The 17,870-nt window shown below is 40.8% G+C and overlaps 1 protein-coding gene across 2 annotated transcripts; it reads right to left on the bottom strand.

Moving 5' to 3' along the window:
• Positions 1 to 39: 39 nt before the first annotated feature.
• Positions 40 to 17,585, bottom strand: smc1b (structural maintenance of chromosomes 1B). Of its 2 annotated transcripts, none has more exons than XM_086027123.1 (25): positions 17,385 to 17,585; positions 16,454 to 16,642; positions 15,759 to 15,871; positions 15,477 to 15,680; positions 14,716 to 14,954; positions 13,759 to 14,017; positions 13,537 to 13,677; positions 12,621 to 12,703; positions 10,644 to 10,851; positions 10,386 to 10,571; positions 9,459 to 9,650; positions 9,241 to 9,387; positions 8,969 to 9,106; positions 8,414 to 8,530; positions 7,706 to 7,812; positions 7,457 to 7,598; positions 7,087 to 7,232; positions 6,819 to 6,972; positions 6,248 to 6,346; positions 6,005 to 6,158; positions 4,436 to 4,590; positions 4,208 to 4,359; positions 3,622 to 3,691; positions 2,983 to 3,093; positions 40 to 943 (listed from the first exon to the last, which is right to left on the bottom strand). In XM_086027123.1, exons 1-25 carry the CDS (start codon positions 17,491 to 17,493, stop codon positions 791 to 793), a joined length of 3,768 nt encoding a protein of 1,255 aa, XP_085883249.1. In that variant the 5' UTR covers positions 17,494 to 17,585; the 3' UTR covers positions 40 to 790. The 2 variants fall into 2 exon arrangements, with proteins under 2 accessions (XP_085883249.1, XP_085883250.1); XM_086027124.1 differs by having other exon boundaries at positions 800 to 943; positions 2,908 to 3,093.
• Positions 17,586 to 17,870: the final 285 nt, after the last annotated feature.

Raw genomic sequence — 17,870 nt, 5'->3', positions numbered from 1 at the left:
GGAATTGTTAAATTGAATATGTCAATAAAAGAAAAAACGTAGTAGTTGAACAGTGTATTTATTCAGCGGAAAAGAACTCAAACCTAATAATAAGCACATTTGGTGCTAACTGCACAACGTTACGAAGATTTGAGACCTTTTTTGTGTTAAGTGGTCAACTGAAGCCAAAACACAGTGGAAACAGGCCAGTTGTTTTTTGTTATTTTACAGGCAAGTTCATTAAATGCCAATAGTTCACGGAGCCTAAAGTCATTAAAACACATTTAAGTTTGGTGCACAACCTAACAAAGATTTGAGCCTTTTTTGTGTTTCGTGGTCAATCAGCTGAGTAGGCGGCTTACACCACCATGAGGACAACTGAAGCCAAAACACAGTGGAAACAGGCGAGTTCCGTTTTTTTTTTTACAGGCAAGTTCATTCATTGCTAATTGCTCAAGTAGCATAAAGTCATTAAAACACACCAGAGATGGTAAATTCAGGTTCAGAAAGTAAAATCCTTGCTACATCTTGGCTTTAACCACAGGAGTTTCTACTCAACCGGCAGGTAAACTAGCTCTTTTGATTTAAAGCACCTGTGGCTCAAGCCAAAGTGTGGCAGGCAACCTGAATTTCCCATCTCTGAAACACACTACAGCCTGGAACACACTAACACACATTTCATAAAGGACAAATTTGGAGTGTTTATAAAATTGCTCCCTCAAACGCCTCCCTTTTTAAAACAGGTACAGTTAAACACAAAACTAGCGAGAACCCAGTGGAGGTGAAACTGTTTCTTTTTAAGCGAAAAGGACTAAAATAATGAAACCAATGGAAGTGGTGATCCGGAGATACTTTGCAAGCTGTTCTTGCCCTTGACGCTCACAGGTGTTCCGCCGTCGTCCTCCAGCACAGGGAAGGAACGCAGGTCCAACGTCAGCATTCGACTGAACATACAGCCATCAAACTGGGAGGAAAAAAACACATGGCACATTTGTCCTAAACGAGTCAACTGGTAAATGCAGGAGTGGGCAATATATGACCCGCTCAGTTCTGCAATTCGGCCCACCGAGCTTTTACATTTTCAAGTCCTGTTTTTGTTGCATTAATTTGGCTATTTTTCCTAAAATTGATTCGGAAATGAAGAGTCATTATTAATTTACTACATGTAACAATTTGGTAATTTATTGAATAGGAGTAATTTTTTGATATATACAGTACAGTAGAGGTGGGCGATCTGGCAAAAATATATCATGATTTTTTAAAAATAAAATCATGATCACAATTTTATCATGATTCTTTTTTTACATTGTTTTTTTTTAGACTAATTTGCACATTTCTGACCATTTTCCTCATGTTAAACATCCATCCATCCATTATCTATACCGCTTATCCTCACAAGGGTCGCGGCCGTGCTGGAGACTATCCCAGCTGTCTTCGGACAGTAGGCGGGGGATGCACTGAACTGGTTGCCAGCCAATTGCAGGGCACACAGAGACAAACAAACATCCATACTCACAATCACACCTAGGGGCAATTTAGAGTGTCCAATCAACTTACCATGCATGTTTTTGGAATGTGGGAGGAAACCGGAGTTCCCGGAGAAAACCCACGCAGGCACGGGAAGAACATGCAAACTCCACACAGAGAGGCTGGAGCCGGGACCGAACCCACAACCTCTGAACTGTGAGGCGGACGTGCTAACTAGTCAAGCCATGTTAAACATGTTTAAAATGTGTATAAAACTCAAAGAAAAAATGATATTTTAAGTCAGCTAAGCTTTCTGAACAGGTTTTTATCAAAATGTGCAGTGAATGCAAACATAAAAACACAGCTTGTAAAGCAGGTCTAGTACTTTGAAGAGTCCTCGTTTTCCACTGTTTTAATGGGAATCATGTCTTCAGCAAGGTAATAAGTCACTGCCTCAGTTACTTCTTTACACTGCTTGCTTGGTTTTTCATATGGAGTGCTCGTGTTAAATGACAATGTTACCGTGGGTTGCGTTAGCTTGGAGCCAGCGGCTGCCTCTGGCTACCATGTGTCAGTTTGCTTTGGCTGTCGGCGCTGACGTCCGAACCGAGTCTCTGCAAACTTTGCAAATAACTGGTTTGCGCTTTCCCCTCTGAGGAAAAGCCAAACCAAATCGACACTGTGGATGTGGAGTTTTTTTTCGGGACCAACTCTGCTTCGTGGTGACTTTTCCCTATAGCTCCCTGCTATACAAAATAAGAGGGAGGCGGGGAGTGTCACGTACGGTGCACTGTGCGTGCTGTGATTGGTTGGTCAGGTATACGCGTCAGCGGCTTTGCGCCGCCATAGAGCTAAACTGTTTAGAATGTGCCATGTAGACGATCAAACGATCTTTCGGCTTTATGAGATCATGAACACGTTAAACCGCTTAACGATCTAATATTGTTATAGTGTACAGTTAACATTTTACATTTATTTAATTAAATATATATATATATACATATATATATATATATATATATATATATATATATATATATATATATATATATATATATATATATATATATATATATATATATATTTTTTTTTTTTTTTTTTTAAATAATGGGATAAAAAAAATACTGGATTAGTTATTCCAACATATTAATCCAAGCTTTGTTGTTAACTTTATTAAATACTTGGTAAACTATTAGAATCATCCATCTGTTTTCTGAACCGCTTATCCTCACGAGGGTCACGGGCGTGCTGGAGCCTATCTCAGCTGGTTTTGGGCGGTAGGCAGTGTAGACCCTAAACTGGTCGCCAGCTAATCACAGCTATTAGAATCAAAATAATTCGAAATAATAATAATTTAAAAATAAAATAAAACATTAAAAACTTTAAACAGAGTGTTTTACAGATTTTAAATTCACATTTTAACTTTTTTTTTGCCGTCTCATCTGCGAATACCAGGCGCACCTGTCCATGTTAAAAATCAAATGTGGCCCTTGAGCACAAGTTTGCCAACCCCTGGTTTAACGTCATGGTCCTTACATCCGGGTAAACTCCCAGCAGAGCGTCGGCCTTGGAGAAAAAATCCTCTTTTAGGGAGATGACGATGACCTGCATTTTCTTTCTGGATTCCTCCCTCAGGAAGCTGGTCACCTGGAAGCACAAAATAAACGCCACATGATTTCATGACTGGTTGTTGGATGCAGGGTTGACATTGCAGTAGTTGGCTTTTAAGCAGCTATGCCAAATCATATACAGTGACACCTTGATTTGGGAGTATAATTCATACATACATATAATTTTTGGAACCCTGGAAAGATTTGTCCAAAAGGTTTGCTTGCAAACCTATTTGTCGGTGAACTGAGGTTCAACTAGAGGTTTTGCCTTAATTTTTCTTTTCCACTTCACTGGAGCTGTGGAGAGTCTGAGTTGCTCGCAAGTCAAAGCAAAAACTCATCAGAGCAACGGCTCGTGCACTCAAGCTTCCTCCCACATTCCAAAAAACATACATGTTAGCTTCACTGAGGACTTAAACTGTCTATTGAGGGCACGTGCTATAAAAAATGCAAGGATGGACACGTCGCTAGAGTGCGCAAGCAGCAAATACAATACATCTGTTGATGTTCAGAGCAATTGTTTCACCTTGCATACAATTAGCCCTCTTATTGTCATGAATCTTACCTTACAGATATTGGAATTGTCCAGGGCGGCGTCCACCTCGTCCAAAATCAAAAAGGGAGCAGGACAGAAACTGAGGAGGGAGAAGTAGATTTTTTAATTTTTATTGCTGAAGTCTTATTTTAGAACAGGGATAGGCAAAAATGTTGAGCTCAAGGGCGCATTTGATTTTAAAAGGCAGATGGGCAAAGTCATTCATAAATTATGAAAAAAAAAAAAAAAGTACAAATCTGTGTGTGAAAAAGTAAGATAATAATAAATTCATATTTTAAAAGATTGGTTTTATAATTATTATTTTTATATACATGTTAATAGTATACATAAAGTAATTCATTTTACTAACTTAGGGGGTATTTTAAACCAATTTTAATTATATGAATGAATAAAAATATTACAAATGAATAAATACATTCTATTTTACCAGGTAAAAAAAACTAAAGCAATGCAACAATTTCATAATGTAAATGATCTGTGTGCTAGATAAAAAAATGTAGCCGTCCGTATGTGGTACTTTGCCTACCCCTGTATTAATAACTACCCTCAGTCTCACTTTGACTGAACATTTTATTTATTTTAACAATGATACGACCTGTAGATGGCAAACACCAAAGCCAGGGAGGCAATGGCCTTCTCGCCGCCTGACAGATTTTCCATGGCCATGAAGCGCTTCCCGGGAGCCACACAGCTGTAGTTGATGCCGCCGAGATATGGCTCCTCCGGATTGTCAGCGGACAGAATGGCCTGAAACACATTTCATATCTTATGATGTCATCATTTGACAGCGTCTCACCTAGGGGTTGCGGAGCTGTCTTTTCACCTGTGCGCTCTTGTTGCAGCATATTCTTTTGTAGATGCTGTCTATGACAGCAGACACGTGATCGAAGCACTGGCTGAAGAGACTGAAACGCTTAGCTTTGACTTCTTCAAACTCTTGTTGGCACTTCCAAGTGGCAATGGTGCTGGCTTTGAAGGCTGAATCAGAGGCAGAAAACTCTGCTTTAGTGTTGATGCTCCTATTGTTGTTTAAATACAGTTTTCACCCCACCGACTGCAGCCCTAATAAGTCTTTTCTGTACATTTTTAAAACTTTTCTTTCAAACATTTAGTACAAGTGTTTTTAGCACCGTAAGTTCAATTGTGTTTAAAGCAGGGCAGCATGGTGATGTGTGGTTAGCACATCGCCAGAGGTGGGCATCTTACTAAAGTTTGCCGGTCCATCATTCGTTATTAGTCAGCAGCCTTAGTACCCGTCCGTCACCCGTTCATCTATTTTTCAAGCCGAACCAAACTGTAATCGTCTGTCAGTCAGTCCGTCATGTTATTTTAACCACGCTTCCTTTTGTAAACATCAAAGGTCCGCCAGTTCATCTATAATCAATCCGGAAAAAAAAAAGGTCCAACAGATGAAAAATCCATCCAGCCATTATCTGAAACGATTTGATTAAAATGGTAAATGGAGTGCACTAAGTACATCATAATGTGTCATCTTGCTGCTCAAACAGCTTTATGCACACATACATCTGACATTTCACATAGCCTACACATTTGCCAATCTATTGAACTGTTAAGTGGGAGCCTGCTGCCGCTTTAACTCTTAAAACTTTTACTTTAAAGTTTTGCTCACCTTAACCAGCATCCCGTGCCACATTGTTGCCAAAGGTATATAATCCTGGTGGCTACAAATGCTTTCTGGCTCTTGTGCAAATTGAAATAAAGCAGCCATTACAATAAATGAATGCTGTTGTTTTTTCTTCAAATGCGTCTTCTTTTTCTTCTTCTTATGTCTTTTAGCGGTTGACAAACAACTTTTGGTGCATTACTGCCACCTTTTGAAATGAAGTGCTATACATAATACAGTCAATGCAGTCTGGGTGGCGATTCCATCTCATCAGCAAAACCGGCGTCCGTCAATGATGGACTGTGAGGTGCGTTCAGATTTGAGGTTCAGGTTAGTGATGATTACACAGACAAACGAAAATCCACTTCTGTCAGTGCTTAGTCCGTCATTTTTCATTTCATTTTATCTTTTAAGTTTCCCATCTATCGTCTAACGTCAGCAAAACGGGTGTCTGTCCGTCGGTCAGACGGAATGCCCACCTCTGCACATCGCCTCGCAGTTTCTAATCGCAAAAGCTGTGATTTGTTACAGTTTGACTGGTGATTACTAGATTGAAAGCGGAGCGGAGGGAGGGAGCTAGCGAGAAAAAGACACACTCAAATGCAGCCGCTATTGCAGAGCAGACATGCAAGGAATCCGCTTCCTTGTCAGCAAGACACAGCTGTGTGCCTACAAGCCATTGAATACAGTGTACTGTATACGGTATATGTGTTTTCCAACAAATGTCAAACATATTTATTAAAAAAAAAACAACAACAACAAAAGTACCATCTGTCACATCTTGTAGCTTGTCTTTCACCTCCCTCAGCTTTTCCTCAGCTTTTAAGTTGGGCGTGGCTGTGCGTTTTAGCTGTTCCTCTACGGCGTGAAGGGACTCCTTGAGGACTTCCAAATAGTTGTCGCTCTCCTCTGCAGGCACGTCCTGAAAACAAACACACACACACGAAATTAATAGAAAGATTGCCAGTATTAATGCTAAAAGTCATTGTCGAACAAGTAATGATGTGTCACCCTGTTCTCAGCTGCCAGGCAAGAGTAGTCGATAACAAGCTGGGCCTCCCTCTCAAAGATGTGCATCGTAGTTGAAGTAGTTTGAGACCCTTCATTCACCTAGAGAGACCCCAAAACATTCACTTAATTTTTACTTCTGTTCAGCAATTTGGCAGACTGTTCTGGGCAAAATTGGGCTTTCGGTCATAATAAGATCTGACAAAATGTCTGTCCATTAATACACGGACATATGCAGTATACACATCTTTTCATTCGCCTGCCACACACACACACCGTTAATATCTGTTTGGCTATTCCTTCATGTAGACACCTATTAGTCCATTCACATACTGTGCAGTGTCCACACATATCGGTCCATTCACATATTGTGTAAACACCCGTGTTTACATTCACACATACATACAATATAAACACCTGTCCATTCATGCACACACACATTATATAATACACATTACCGTCCACACGATATAAATATCTCCCTTGACACGAGCACAGAAAATGTAAAGGGAATTAGAAAGTGGAAATACTCAACATTGTTGCTATTAATGCAGATGTTCGGATGTCTTTTTACCTCCACTTGGCTGATTTCATTCAGGTCACCTGACAGCAAAATGATTGGCAGGCCCTCGATCTTGCAAGCCAGTAACAAATTATGTCGTGCTAAACGTTTCTGTTCCAAGATGCTTTCGACATTTATCACCTCCCGCTGAAGTTTCACCAACTCTCTGAGGGAAAAGAATGTTTCTTTGTGTTAGAATTTACACATCATACACTTCATAAATCAGAACAGCAGAAGCAGTGTTAGCATTTGCTCTTCTTCGTCAGTGATTTTGTCTTACCTGTTAATCTCTTTGAGGTGCAGGATTTTCTCATCCAGCTCATTTTTGGCAGATGCTACCTGCCTCTTATTTGCCAGCAGCTGCTTCTTCATCTCCTGCAGTTTGTCATCATTTTTATCAACAGCTACCAACAGCTTTTCCTCCTCCTGAAAGGTGAGCCAGAATATGTGGCTGAAAATATCTCCATTGACGATTCAAAAACTAACTCACACATTTATGATTACCAGGCCCTGGTTAGTATTGAAATAAACACAGAGCTGCCAACCTATAGAAATTCAGTTCCAGAACAATTTATCAGAGTTTCCATTGTTTGTAAATTCTTCACATGCCCACAGTTGACAAATTATTATGACAGTACATCCATGCTAACCTTTCTCTTCACGGCCATGTTGCTTTCTTCCTGGTCGATGGAGGACTGCATTTCACGGAGCTTCTTCTTGTGCTTCTCTAGTTGACTTTGCTCATACTCCAGCTTGGCATCCAAGCGATCGCACTGGTTCTCAAACTCCAAACTGAAAATATTTTTTCAGCAAATTACAAATTTCCACTGATGTAATTTAACAAAAAAGTACAGTAAAAGCGAGACAGTCAATCCCACTGAGCCTCATATTATTTATACCACTTCCTGTCGTGCTCTTCCTGATGTTTCAGTTGCTCCTGCTCATATACTCTGATGTTGTCCACACCGATCTCAGCACAGAAGTCAGAAAACACCATGTCCTCTGTCTAAATAAACATTTTCATGACTAGGGCAGGACCGATAATTTATGAACATTGAATGAATCAATAATAATCAGTAATCAATACTGCTTTGGGGTAGCACCTAATGCAAATAAGCATTTACAATGCACCGGTGGAGGAGAAACTGTACATTACGCTACATAGCGATGTACACAAAAACAGTTAATCGTTTTTTTTTGTTGTTGTTTTTTTAATAGGTTCAAAACAAAATCAATAATTATCAATTTTGAATGATATGAAATACTTAGATTGTGACAGTTTTTCAGACGCCCAGCCTTACTAACCACATTATGTTTAAAACTGAGTTTATTTAATCTTTATATTCACCAGTTTATTTCACTCTTTCAGTTACTGGTACGTTGACCTCTTATTAAAGGTTAAGTATTATTTGCAATAGTTAAATAAAGAAAAAAATCAATACATATAGATCTCGACCAATATGAAACACTTATATCGTGATATACAGTACTTTTCAGTCATATCGCCCAGCCATATTCATGACTATAAAATATTCCACCAAGATGTCTTAAAACTGTGAAGGTAATGAACTTTTCCATAATGCTTAGTTGAACTGAAGGTATGATACCTGCTCCATCTGGCCTTTAAGGTTCTTCAAGGCAGCTTCTTTTGTCTCCACACTTTTCAGCTGCATTTGGATCTGGAAGTCCAAGTTTGCCAGTTCACTCTCCATGCGGGAAATGTCCTGGAATCAATTGATGGGAAATGACAATTAGTGACAATAATGTACGTCCAGAACAATGAAAAGCCCTTATCCCACTGAGGGGCGAACATTTGCGACTGTTGGCAAAGGGAGCAAAATGCGCGTGTCAGGGTTCGTTCAAGTTCGCAAATGTTCGGCAACAGTTTTAGAGGTTTTTCTTATACTTTTCGATAAGAGAAGTAAAGGTGAACGTCTGATGAATGTCTGGTGAACGTTTGGCAAACACTTGTGACCTTGAACGAACCCTGACGAGAACGCAACATTTGCTACCTTTGCAAACACTCGCATATGTTCGGAGCTCAGTGGGACAGAGGCTAGAGCTATTTCCTAGGGTGTCACATAAAAAAACAGTAAGTGTCACCCATAACGCCTGGCTTTAACATTTTCAATAACCGGGAACCTGAAGGAAGATCTTCTTACCCCAAGGCATTTCGGGATGCTTTTCTTCCCAATGTTATCCAGATCATTTTTGGAATATTTCAGACGGGCCTGTGCACCCTGAGCCTGCGCAATGATCTGATTCAGTTCTGACTCCTTCCGCCTGAGCCTCATTAGTTGCTGCAACACAACAGACATCTTAGAACTTTATTCTGGGTCCTGGATCCAAAGTGTGGGACACACATTTTTACATGGCTGTATTTGCTACTGTATGAATTAAGAGCACATACAAAACATACTGTAGGTTGACTTACATGTAGCTCATTAGCCAGCTGGTCTTTTTTATTCTTCAGCCTGGTGACATCCTTATCATCCCAGCAGCGAGCTTTGGTGCGCAGGTCACTGGAGCCTCCAGAGATTATACCGGACTTTGAAAACAGGGTCCCGTCCAGAGACACGGTCTACAGCACCCAATTTGAGATCACAAAAGCCCAACGTGTATTTCCTGCACTCATCTGAACAAAATGTTTACCTTAAGGCGGTGTTCTCCATCATAGGCAATGCTCTTGGCCTCTTTCATGGTTTCACACACCAGCGTGTTGCCGCACACAAACTGCACCACTCTCTTTAGCTGTGGCACGTTTGTGGACATATTGATGAGCACAACGTCCACCACCATCTTGGCGCCGGGTATCTCCCTCAATCGGTCATTCAGGGGACTCACCTGAACATGCGGGCATGGACATGGTTATTAATGCCACGCGCAGGCAACCAAACAATTCATGCTTTAAGAAGCCAATGTTTTTGAAAATAAAATTTTTGAGTGGTGGCCTCTGCATAATCTTTCAGGCTGCCTCTGGCTCTAAGGCCTCTGATATCTTGAAAACTGTTATGATGCTCTAGTGGGGTGTCATCTTTAATTGCAATTGCAACACCAGAAACAGTTGGAAGTCGCTACTTAACTACCAAAGAATAGAAAAGTCACGCATTTTCTAAATGTTCTTTACAAGTGCAAATGATTTTGTGGATTTTGCAACAGGGAAATTATTCTTTCATTCGTAACCAAGCACGTCTGACTATTTTGAAAAAAAGTATTTTTAAAGTTACATCCTATGGTTCTGGGTTTGGCTTCATTGATGTCTTGTAAAAAAAAATCAAGGTGGTCCTCCACCTTGATTTTTTTTTTACAAGTTCATGAGTACAAGTGATGAAGTGCAGATAATTACAGGTGATATTAAATATATACAAAATAAACATTACAATTCATATTACGGATGGATGTGGTCATTTGTCGGGTGACCTGAAGGCAAGGGTTCAGGGCAGGACATGGAAGGAAATTAGGCTATTCTGTTGAAGCAGGATTGAACGTCATTTACTGAATACCTTTTTCTAATATTGCCAGGTTTTCCCCAAAAAGGCCAGTGGCTGGACAAATTCACCTGGCTCAGATTGCACTTACATCCAAGTAGTAGATGGGCAGGAAGGTCTCAGGCTCAGCCCGCTCCTCCTTGAGGAAGCTGATGCAGGCCTGGGCCACCTTCTCTGTCGACACCACGATGGCCTTCAAGAAGTGGCCAAACACCTTGGTGACGGCCAGCTGGTACCTCTTGTGGATGGGGCTGCACAAGTCACACAGGCGGCCGTACTGGGACAAGAAACATGTGACAGATTAGTCCTTTTTTGCTTTCAGTTCACATCATCATCATGCATCTCTTACCACCGTGTCAGGGAAGAGCCTGTGCATCTTTTCCAGCATCTCTTTGCGGTGTCGTTGACGTTTGCTCTCCTGGTTGTCCAGACGGGCATCCCCGAGCTGCTGTATCACCTGGCCCAGCTCCTCTTTCACCTGGGAAGTGCGCTCTCTGCCAGACTGCAACTCTGACTGCAAGCTCTCCTCCCTCTGACGGAAGTCATCAAGAGATGACCTAAAAACAAACACACAGGGACTCCAGTTTATAGAGTACAGGATGTCAGCAAAAAGTCTTAACATGATAACAGTGAGCGCCGATTTTACCCTTAATTAGGGCTGTGAGAAAAACATGCGATATGAATGATGACGATATCGGTATCAATACTATTGCGATATTTAACATGTACCTAAAAAAATGAAATTTTTATTATCTAATGAAAGAAAGCATTTTTTTCATGCGGCAAAATAAGAAAGCTAAATGTGTTCTTAGCTAATTAATTGTAATTCCCCTAGATAATGTTCAACTATTAGGTGGCAATGCACATTTGCATCTCACTGGTCAAATCTTTGCGATATGCATATTGCACAGGCCATTATCGCGATATTGAAATGTTTTCAATACATTGTGCAGCTACACTGTTCACCATTCACAAACTCGCCTAATCTCAAATGTTTCTGTAGAACCCAACTGCTATTTGCTAAAAACTGACCTATTAACCACCCATCCACATATTTTTGTGCTCTTTATATAAATCCTACTATTTCTAAGGCGCCTTGTTATAGACCAGCTTCACAACACCCAACAGCAGTGTGATGGAAGACTCCAGTAGCGGTCCGACAGACAGGCAAGGCTCCTTGTGCAGTTGTCGACGGAGAAAGCAGAGTGGTAAACTTCAAAAGATGAAGCAGAGAAAGGTCTAGATCGCTATTGGTAGTGGTGGAAGGGAACAGCTGCTCACAGTGAGCTGTTCAGCGTAAGGCACATTAGTGGCCAATTTAAAATAATGAGTTGATTGTTATATATGTGTTAAGAAAGTGAGAGTACCTATGTGTTTCTGATTCAAAAAGTAATAAAATGGCTAATATTTGTACGCAGGGTTGGCCACCGAGAACCTGACATCGAGTGGAAACGGGTCCATCATTCCAGTTCTCCCGGAACTGTTCAGATTTTAGAATGTCGGCGCTAAGTTTCGATTCCTAGTTAGCCGCGCAGAAGAGCTACGAACAAAGTACAACCAATTAAAAAAAAAAACGTGTGTGCGCACACGGCGCGCAGCCCCGGGCTGCTGCCGCGGAAGCTGCGTCGCAATAGCAGCTCGCCCCCACTCGAGCTGTTGTAGTCCTCTCGGTCAGCCCCACCGCTCGCTTTGCAATGGCCGGTAAGCGCCGGGCGCGGCGGCGGCGACTCTGGGCGTGCCCTTCCCACGGATCGCCACAGCGGCGGCGGACGCTGGGACACCCGGACCGCAAGTTTGAGACCCCTGCTATAATGGAAGCAGCTAGTTTCAGCCAATGAAGAGGGATTTAGGCCCCGCCAAAAAACAACCCGGGTTCTACCTATGGCCATGGTAAGGTTAAAATATGCCATGAACTAAAAAGCAAAACATTTGTGGAGGTACAGTAGATACAGCAGCCAAAACGCACAAATTGGTAGTTTTCAATTCAGTGAATGTGAGGCTTTGTAAAGCACTTTGGGCACTGGATGGTGTAGATCAAGTGCTATGTACGAACATGCAGTCAGTTAACCGTTTTGACCATATTGGATTTTTCATTTGTTGGGACTATGACATGTCTTTATTTCGTAAAAGTAAAAGGTGATACCATTCTATTCCTTTCGGAAGTTGTTGGTTACTGTCATCAAGAGTAATGAATCAGGATTGAGAGGGTGAGTCCAAGCGGAAGGAAGGTTTACATTTTTTAAGGGGGGAGTCCCTTGCTTGATAGTTAATTTGCAGGTGTGTAGAATATTATTATGTGGTAGAAGGAAAGCGCATAATGACATACTTGCAGGTCTTGGTGTACTCCTCAAGCTTCTCTGCTCTGTGGGTTAAATCGTCCAACTGTGTCTTGTTGTTCTGGATTCCAGCCTGCAGCAAAGGAGTCAATATCACCATATGGTGCCTTTGCGACTTTCCCATTTTCCCCCTAAAAATGTGAGATTTCCCATTGAACTTCATATTCATTACATGTGAGCTGGCTGACAGGGTGGACATTTTTGGCTACTTTTAATGTTTAATGAGCCCATGGTGGACTTTCACTCAGCAAAGTTCAGTTAGTGAGCTGAGTGTGTACTTTTTTACAAAATATGCAGTATTTTGAATTTTTTAAAAGGGTTTCACATCAATTGATATTTCACATGGACAGAGTTGACATGTTAAACTGGACAACAACAAATTCCACTCAATACAGCGAATGAAAAAAAAATTAAAAGACTGTTTATTCTTGTGATTTATATGATGATCAAACTACATTTTATGACCAATTTATGCAGACGTTCGAGAAATTCAAAGGGCTCACATAGTTTTTCTTCCCAGTGTATCATTTTACACATTGGTAACATGATTTATAAGTTTAATTTATTCTCAGTTCTCAGCTCAGTTTACAAGCATCTTAAATTGTGGGTGAGGAGTGGGATGTTGTGGCGTAAACTGCTGCCATCTACTGTAGTGACAGCATATCTGAAGCTCGCTCGACTGAGCAACGGCACCTAATGAAACTGTGGCATTCAGTTGTGCAAAATGTCTTAAAATGAATAATTAAGTTTCAAGCACTGTGAGAATGCTTGAGGAAAAGACATTTATTTTTGGCGTTCTTATTCTTATTCTCTCTTCTTATACTCTAGTAATTATGTATTTAAATGTCGTGTACCGACCTTCCAGTAGCTATTTGAATGAATACGGAGTTTCCATTGTGTAATTACCTCCACCTCTTTCCGTTTGCGCTGGTCAAACGCCATCTGATCATAGTCTGCCTTGACATCTCTCTGCATCTTCTCGGCTTCCTGACACAGCACTGCACTTTGCTTCCTGGCCAGCTCCTTGAGTTCTTTATAGCGCTCTCGCTGCCGAGCACGTCCATCAAGAAAGCACAGAACCAATTACCTATGCATTTATAATAGCTAAAGTTCTTTTGACATGCTTACCTGGCTCTGATCCAGTTCAACCTCCATGCCCTCGGACAGTCTCTGCTCCCGAAATTGTTCCTTGTAGACCCTACAGGTCTTCTCTAGCTCCTCTTTTTCCCGCTGGGCTTCCGCATACTCCTGCTCCGTCCGGGCTAAGACTTTCTGGGTCTTTTTGACAGACGCTTGCAGCTCTTCCATCTTTTTGAGATGATGTGAGGTGTTCACTTTGGCCTTGATGAAGTGAGAGCGAGACTGGGACAGGACATGCTCCTGGTCGCTAAGCATGTGGTTCAATAAAGATCTAGTTATTCTAGGTTCATCCAGACAACTAGGGATGTGTTCACAAGCAAATCCACTTCACCTGAGGCTCATCAATACCATTTGCCAGCATACAAGCCTAAATAACATGCTAGATCAAACTGATGTGACAACACACATGAGCAAACAAATATCTGCACTAGCACATTAAACAAACATCACAAGTCATTAAATTGACCTTTTGCCGGTTACCCAAAATAAGAAATGTTGTGGGAAAACAGCGGAAATGTGGACATTTTGATGGCAAAATAGACTACATGGCTATTAGTAGCTGCACTGGGTCAGAACCAGAAATATATTTTCAGTTTCACTTTTGACTGTTAATCAGGTGCATTCATGGACTGCCAACAAAACAGGACATCTCAAAAGCAAACGAAAATGCACCATTCAATGAATAAACCTAAGAACAACAACAAGATTCCACAAGATGGCACCAAGTGATTATTCCAATTGCTTTGGCCTGAGCAGTTAAAAAAAGCAAACTGAGAGCTTTAAAAAAAAAATAAAAAAATTTGCGACTATATTGTTCAGCCCATGTATTCCTATGATATGACTGCACCATCATTTTTTTGGTGAAGGTTCGCTGATATAATTTCCAAAATGTGACAAACGCAACTAAAATTGATACAACTGAACGCAAAATAAATGTAAGTCTACCGTATTTCTTTCTCCATGTGCTGCTGCTCCCTGATGAGGCGCCCATGCTCCTTCTTGAGGGTCTTCACTGTCTGCTCACAGTTGTGCATTGAAGCATTCTGAGCAGCAGCGGCCCTCTGCTTGACAGTCAGAGTGTTACTGGTGCTCTCAATGGCCTTTTCATTATGATAGAGCCCAGTAAGGCTTAGCTGCACACGCTTTTGTTGAAGATCATCCACCAAGTCTTGGTATTTGTCGGCCTGGGAAAGAAAAAAGAAATAGTTCCATCACGCCTTACATTAACAGGCTTCAAGGTGTATTTTTTTTTGTCCTATTAGGTCACTGCAGACTGTTGAGTGCCTTTTCCTTACTGTCCCTCTCATGAAATGAAAAACTAAAGTTGATAGGGCTTTGCGGTCTGTTGCCTCTAAATTGTAGAATGCAACTCCATTTGCGGTAAGAGCTGCCTCTTCTGAAGATGTTTTTTTAATTTTTTTATTGTATACAGTTAAAAAAAACCACAGCACTACTGATCTGTGGGCAGCACAATTACATATGGAATATCACAACTACACCATGCCCTGCGATTGGCTGGCAACCAATTCAGGGTGTCCCCCGCCTAATGCCCCAAGACAGCTGGGATAGGCTCCAGCATGCCCCGCGGCCCTTGTGAGGAGAAGCGGTATCGATAATGGATGGATGGACAACTACACCAAGTAAATAAAGCATATTACATTTCCGTTTAGAAGTAATTTAGAAGTGACTTTCCGAACGCTGTTCACCTCTAATTTCTCATTAGACATCCGCTTCGTCTCAACACCTGCCGATTTCTTCTTGTTGAACTGAAAATTGGTGTCCTCCTTAGCCTTCAGCAGGGCCTCCTTCTTCTGGTTGTACTCAGCCACAAACTCCTTAGACTGACTGATAAGTTCGAAAAGCTTGGCTCGCTCCTTGGGGTTCTTCAAAGCAATGGACTCCACTGCTCCCTGGTGACCAATGTGGGAACAACATGATCTGAAAATGCAGCATCAACCACTGTACACTGAAAACCCCCCAAACTCTACCTGGAACACGAGGCAGTTTTGAGCTTTGGTGATGATGCCGATCTTGGCAAGCTCCTCTGTGTACTGGTTGAAAGTAACTTGGTTGCTATTGATGAGATACTCGGAGGAGTTGCCTGAGAAAATACAACAAAATAAAAATAATTCTACTCTAAAACAAAATGGTACAAAAATCACCAAGATGAGGCAAATTCACATCAACAGTGGATGTTTTTAAGTACACAAAGTTGCAACACGTGACTGGGGATTTGCAGTTTTTTATAATTGAGCCAAATTGCCTCCTTCCCGGAGACAATAAATCCAGGTATAACTTAAGTGTAAAAAGTTCTCCTTCTGCAATAAAAGAGTTGTACATAAAGCACATGATGAGTTCATCAGAAACCGTTTTCGGCCCATTAAATACACTTGAATATTTTTATTGAGTGATTTTTTTTATGCTTTCATCCTTGTAGAGCAGTTAGCGGAAGGACCCTGATTTGTCCCTGGTGCCTAGTGCAACAAAGAAAGTAAGGTACACAGTGATATGCTAAAAAAGGTTTGGTGTGGAAGAAAAAGCCCACATCTGAGATGCTCTCATTAAGGGATGATGGATGAATAGATGAAAATTCCCACAGACAAGTCACCAAGCACATTTTCTTCACTTTAATTTCCTGTCAGTCCAAATACTTTAGCCAATTCAAAAGCAAAAACATGCTGACCAGAGATACCCCGGGAGAAGACGATCTCCTGGTCCTGGTCGTGCTGATAGAACATGCTGACGCAGGTTCTGTCTGACACTGGTTGCTCAATGTGGGCTCCATGGATCAGGTCACTGAGGTGCTTCACCCGCAGAGAGCTCGCCCGCTCCCCCATGGCGAAGCTTATGGCGTCCATCACGTTGGACTTACCTGGTTTTGTCAATAACATAGTTGTTACTAACGATAGTTAACTTGGAAACATTGACTTCCCCTCCAATTCATTAAAATGTTTTTATCAGTTAATGGTGCTTGTATCAGGTATACACAACTTTAAAAAAGTACTAACTACTTAAAATCCACAAGTTTAGAACTTTGAAGGTGAAATTGACACTTTTAATCACTAGTTTACACATTCCACTACTGAGATGTAATTGCAGTTTGTGTGTGTGTGCGTGTATATGTGTCTAAATAACTGTATTAAGATACATTACTGTACTGTATTTAGTTTTATGGACGACATATTTATAATTAAGCAGGAAACAAACTCAAGTTTTTCAAATGTAATGCAATAGAATGCCAATATTCACATGTATGGCCTTACAGTACATTTTACTTGTACACAATAAAACACATACAAGTAAAAATAATGGTGTAAGAACGGATTTGAAGAAGACAATCAAGTTGAATTTCTTAGATTTTTTTCCTCATCACAAGTTAGTATAATACAAGCTAGTTCAACTTCCCACAAGAAAACATGGCTTTTAACATCTTCTGAGGACCTAAAGGACTTGGTAGAGTTTACACATTCTAAAGTGATATAATTGAAGTTTGAGTGCAAATAACTGTATTAGGACAGTTCCAAGGGCAGTACGTATTAGCGGTAGATTCGCCCACGAGTTAGCTAGCCTTTCACAAAACGTGGCTAATTTTAAAAAAGAAAAAAAGGACTTACCGGAGCCATTGGGGCCAATAATGCAGTTAAACTCCATGAATGGTCCGATAACTTGTTTCCCCCGCCATGTCTTGAAGTTTTCAACCACAAGTTTTGAGAGATAGCCCATTGTTGAAGTGAAATAGAGTCAGAAAGTCCACATTAAGAAAATACTGACTACAGTACTGTAATAATCTTTGTCGTACTGGCGGGAAAGGTCCTGGAAGGGTTAAAACAAATCGCCAGATAAATATGTACAGTAAAAGTTCGAGTTTGTATTTATTGGATAGAGAACGGTCCTGGAAGGGCTATCCAAATAAGATAAGGTCATGAATGTGTGCGGTAAAAAGTTACCATTACTGTGTAATACATGTATATTAAATAATGTATAATAAAATAAGTAGCTTGATGTTGAAAAAAGTGCAACGGAGAGAAAAAGTGCCGCTTTTATCAAAAATACATATGTGTCAAATCCTGGAACAGGCAGGATTAGGATTTGTTTTCTCC

Source organism: Filicampus tigris, chromosome 4 (assembly GCF_054856515.1).
Source record: "Filicampus tigris isolate MCC_2025a chromosome 4, RoL_Ftig_1.0, whole genome shotgun sequence".
Taxonomy (NCBI): Eukaryota; Metazoa; Chordata; class Actinopteri; order Syngnathiformes; family Syngnathidae; genus Filicampus; species Filicampus tigris.
Note: the sequence above shows the minus strand (reverse complement) of the source record. Positions and strands in the feature narration are given on the sequence as shown.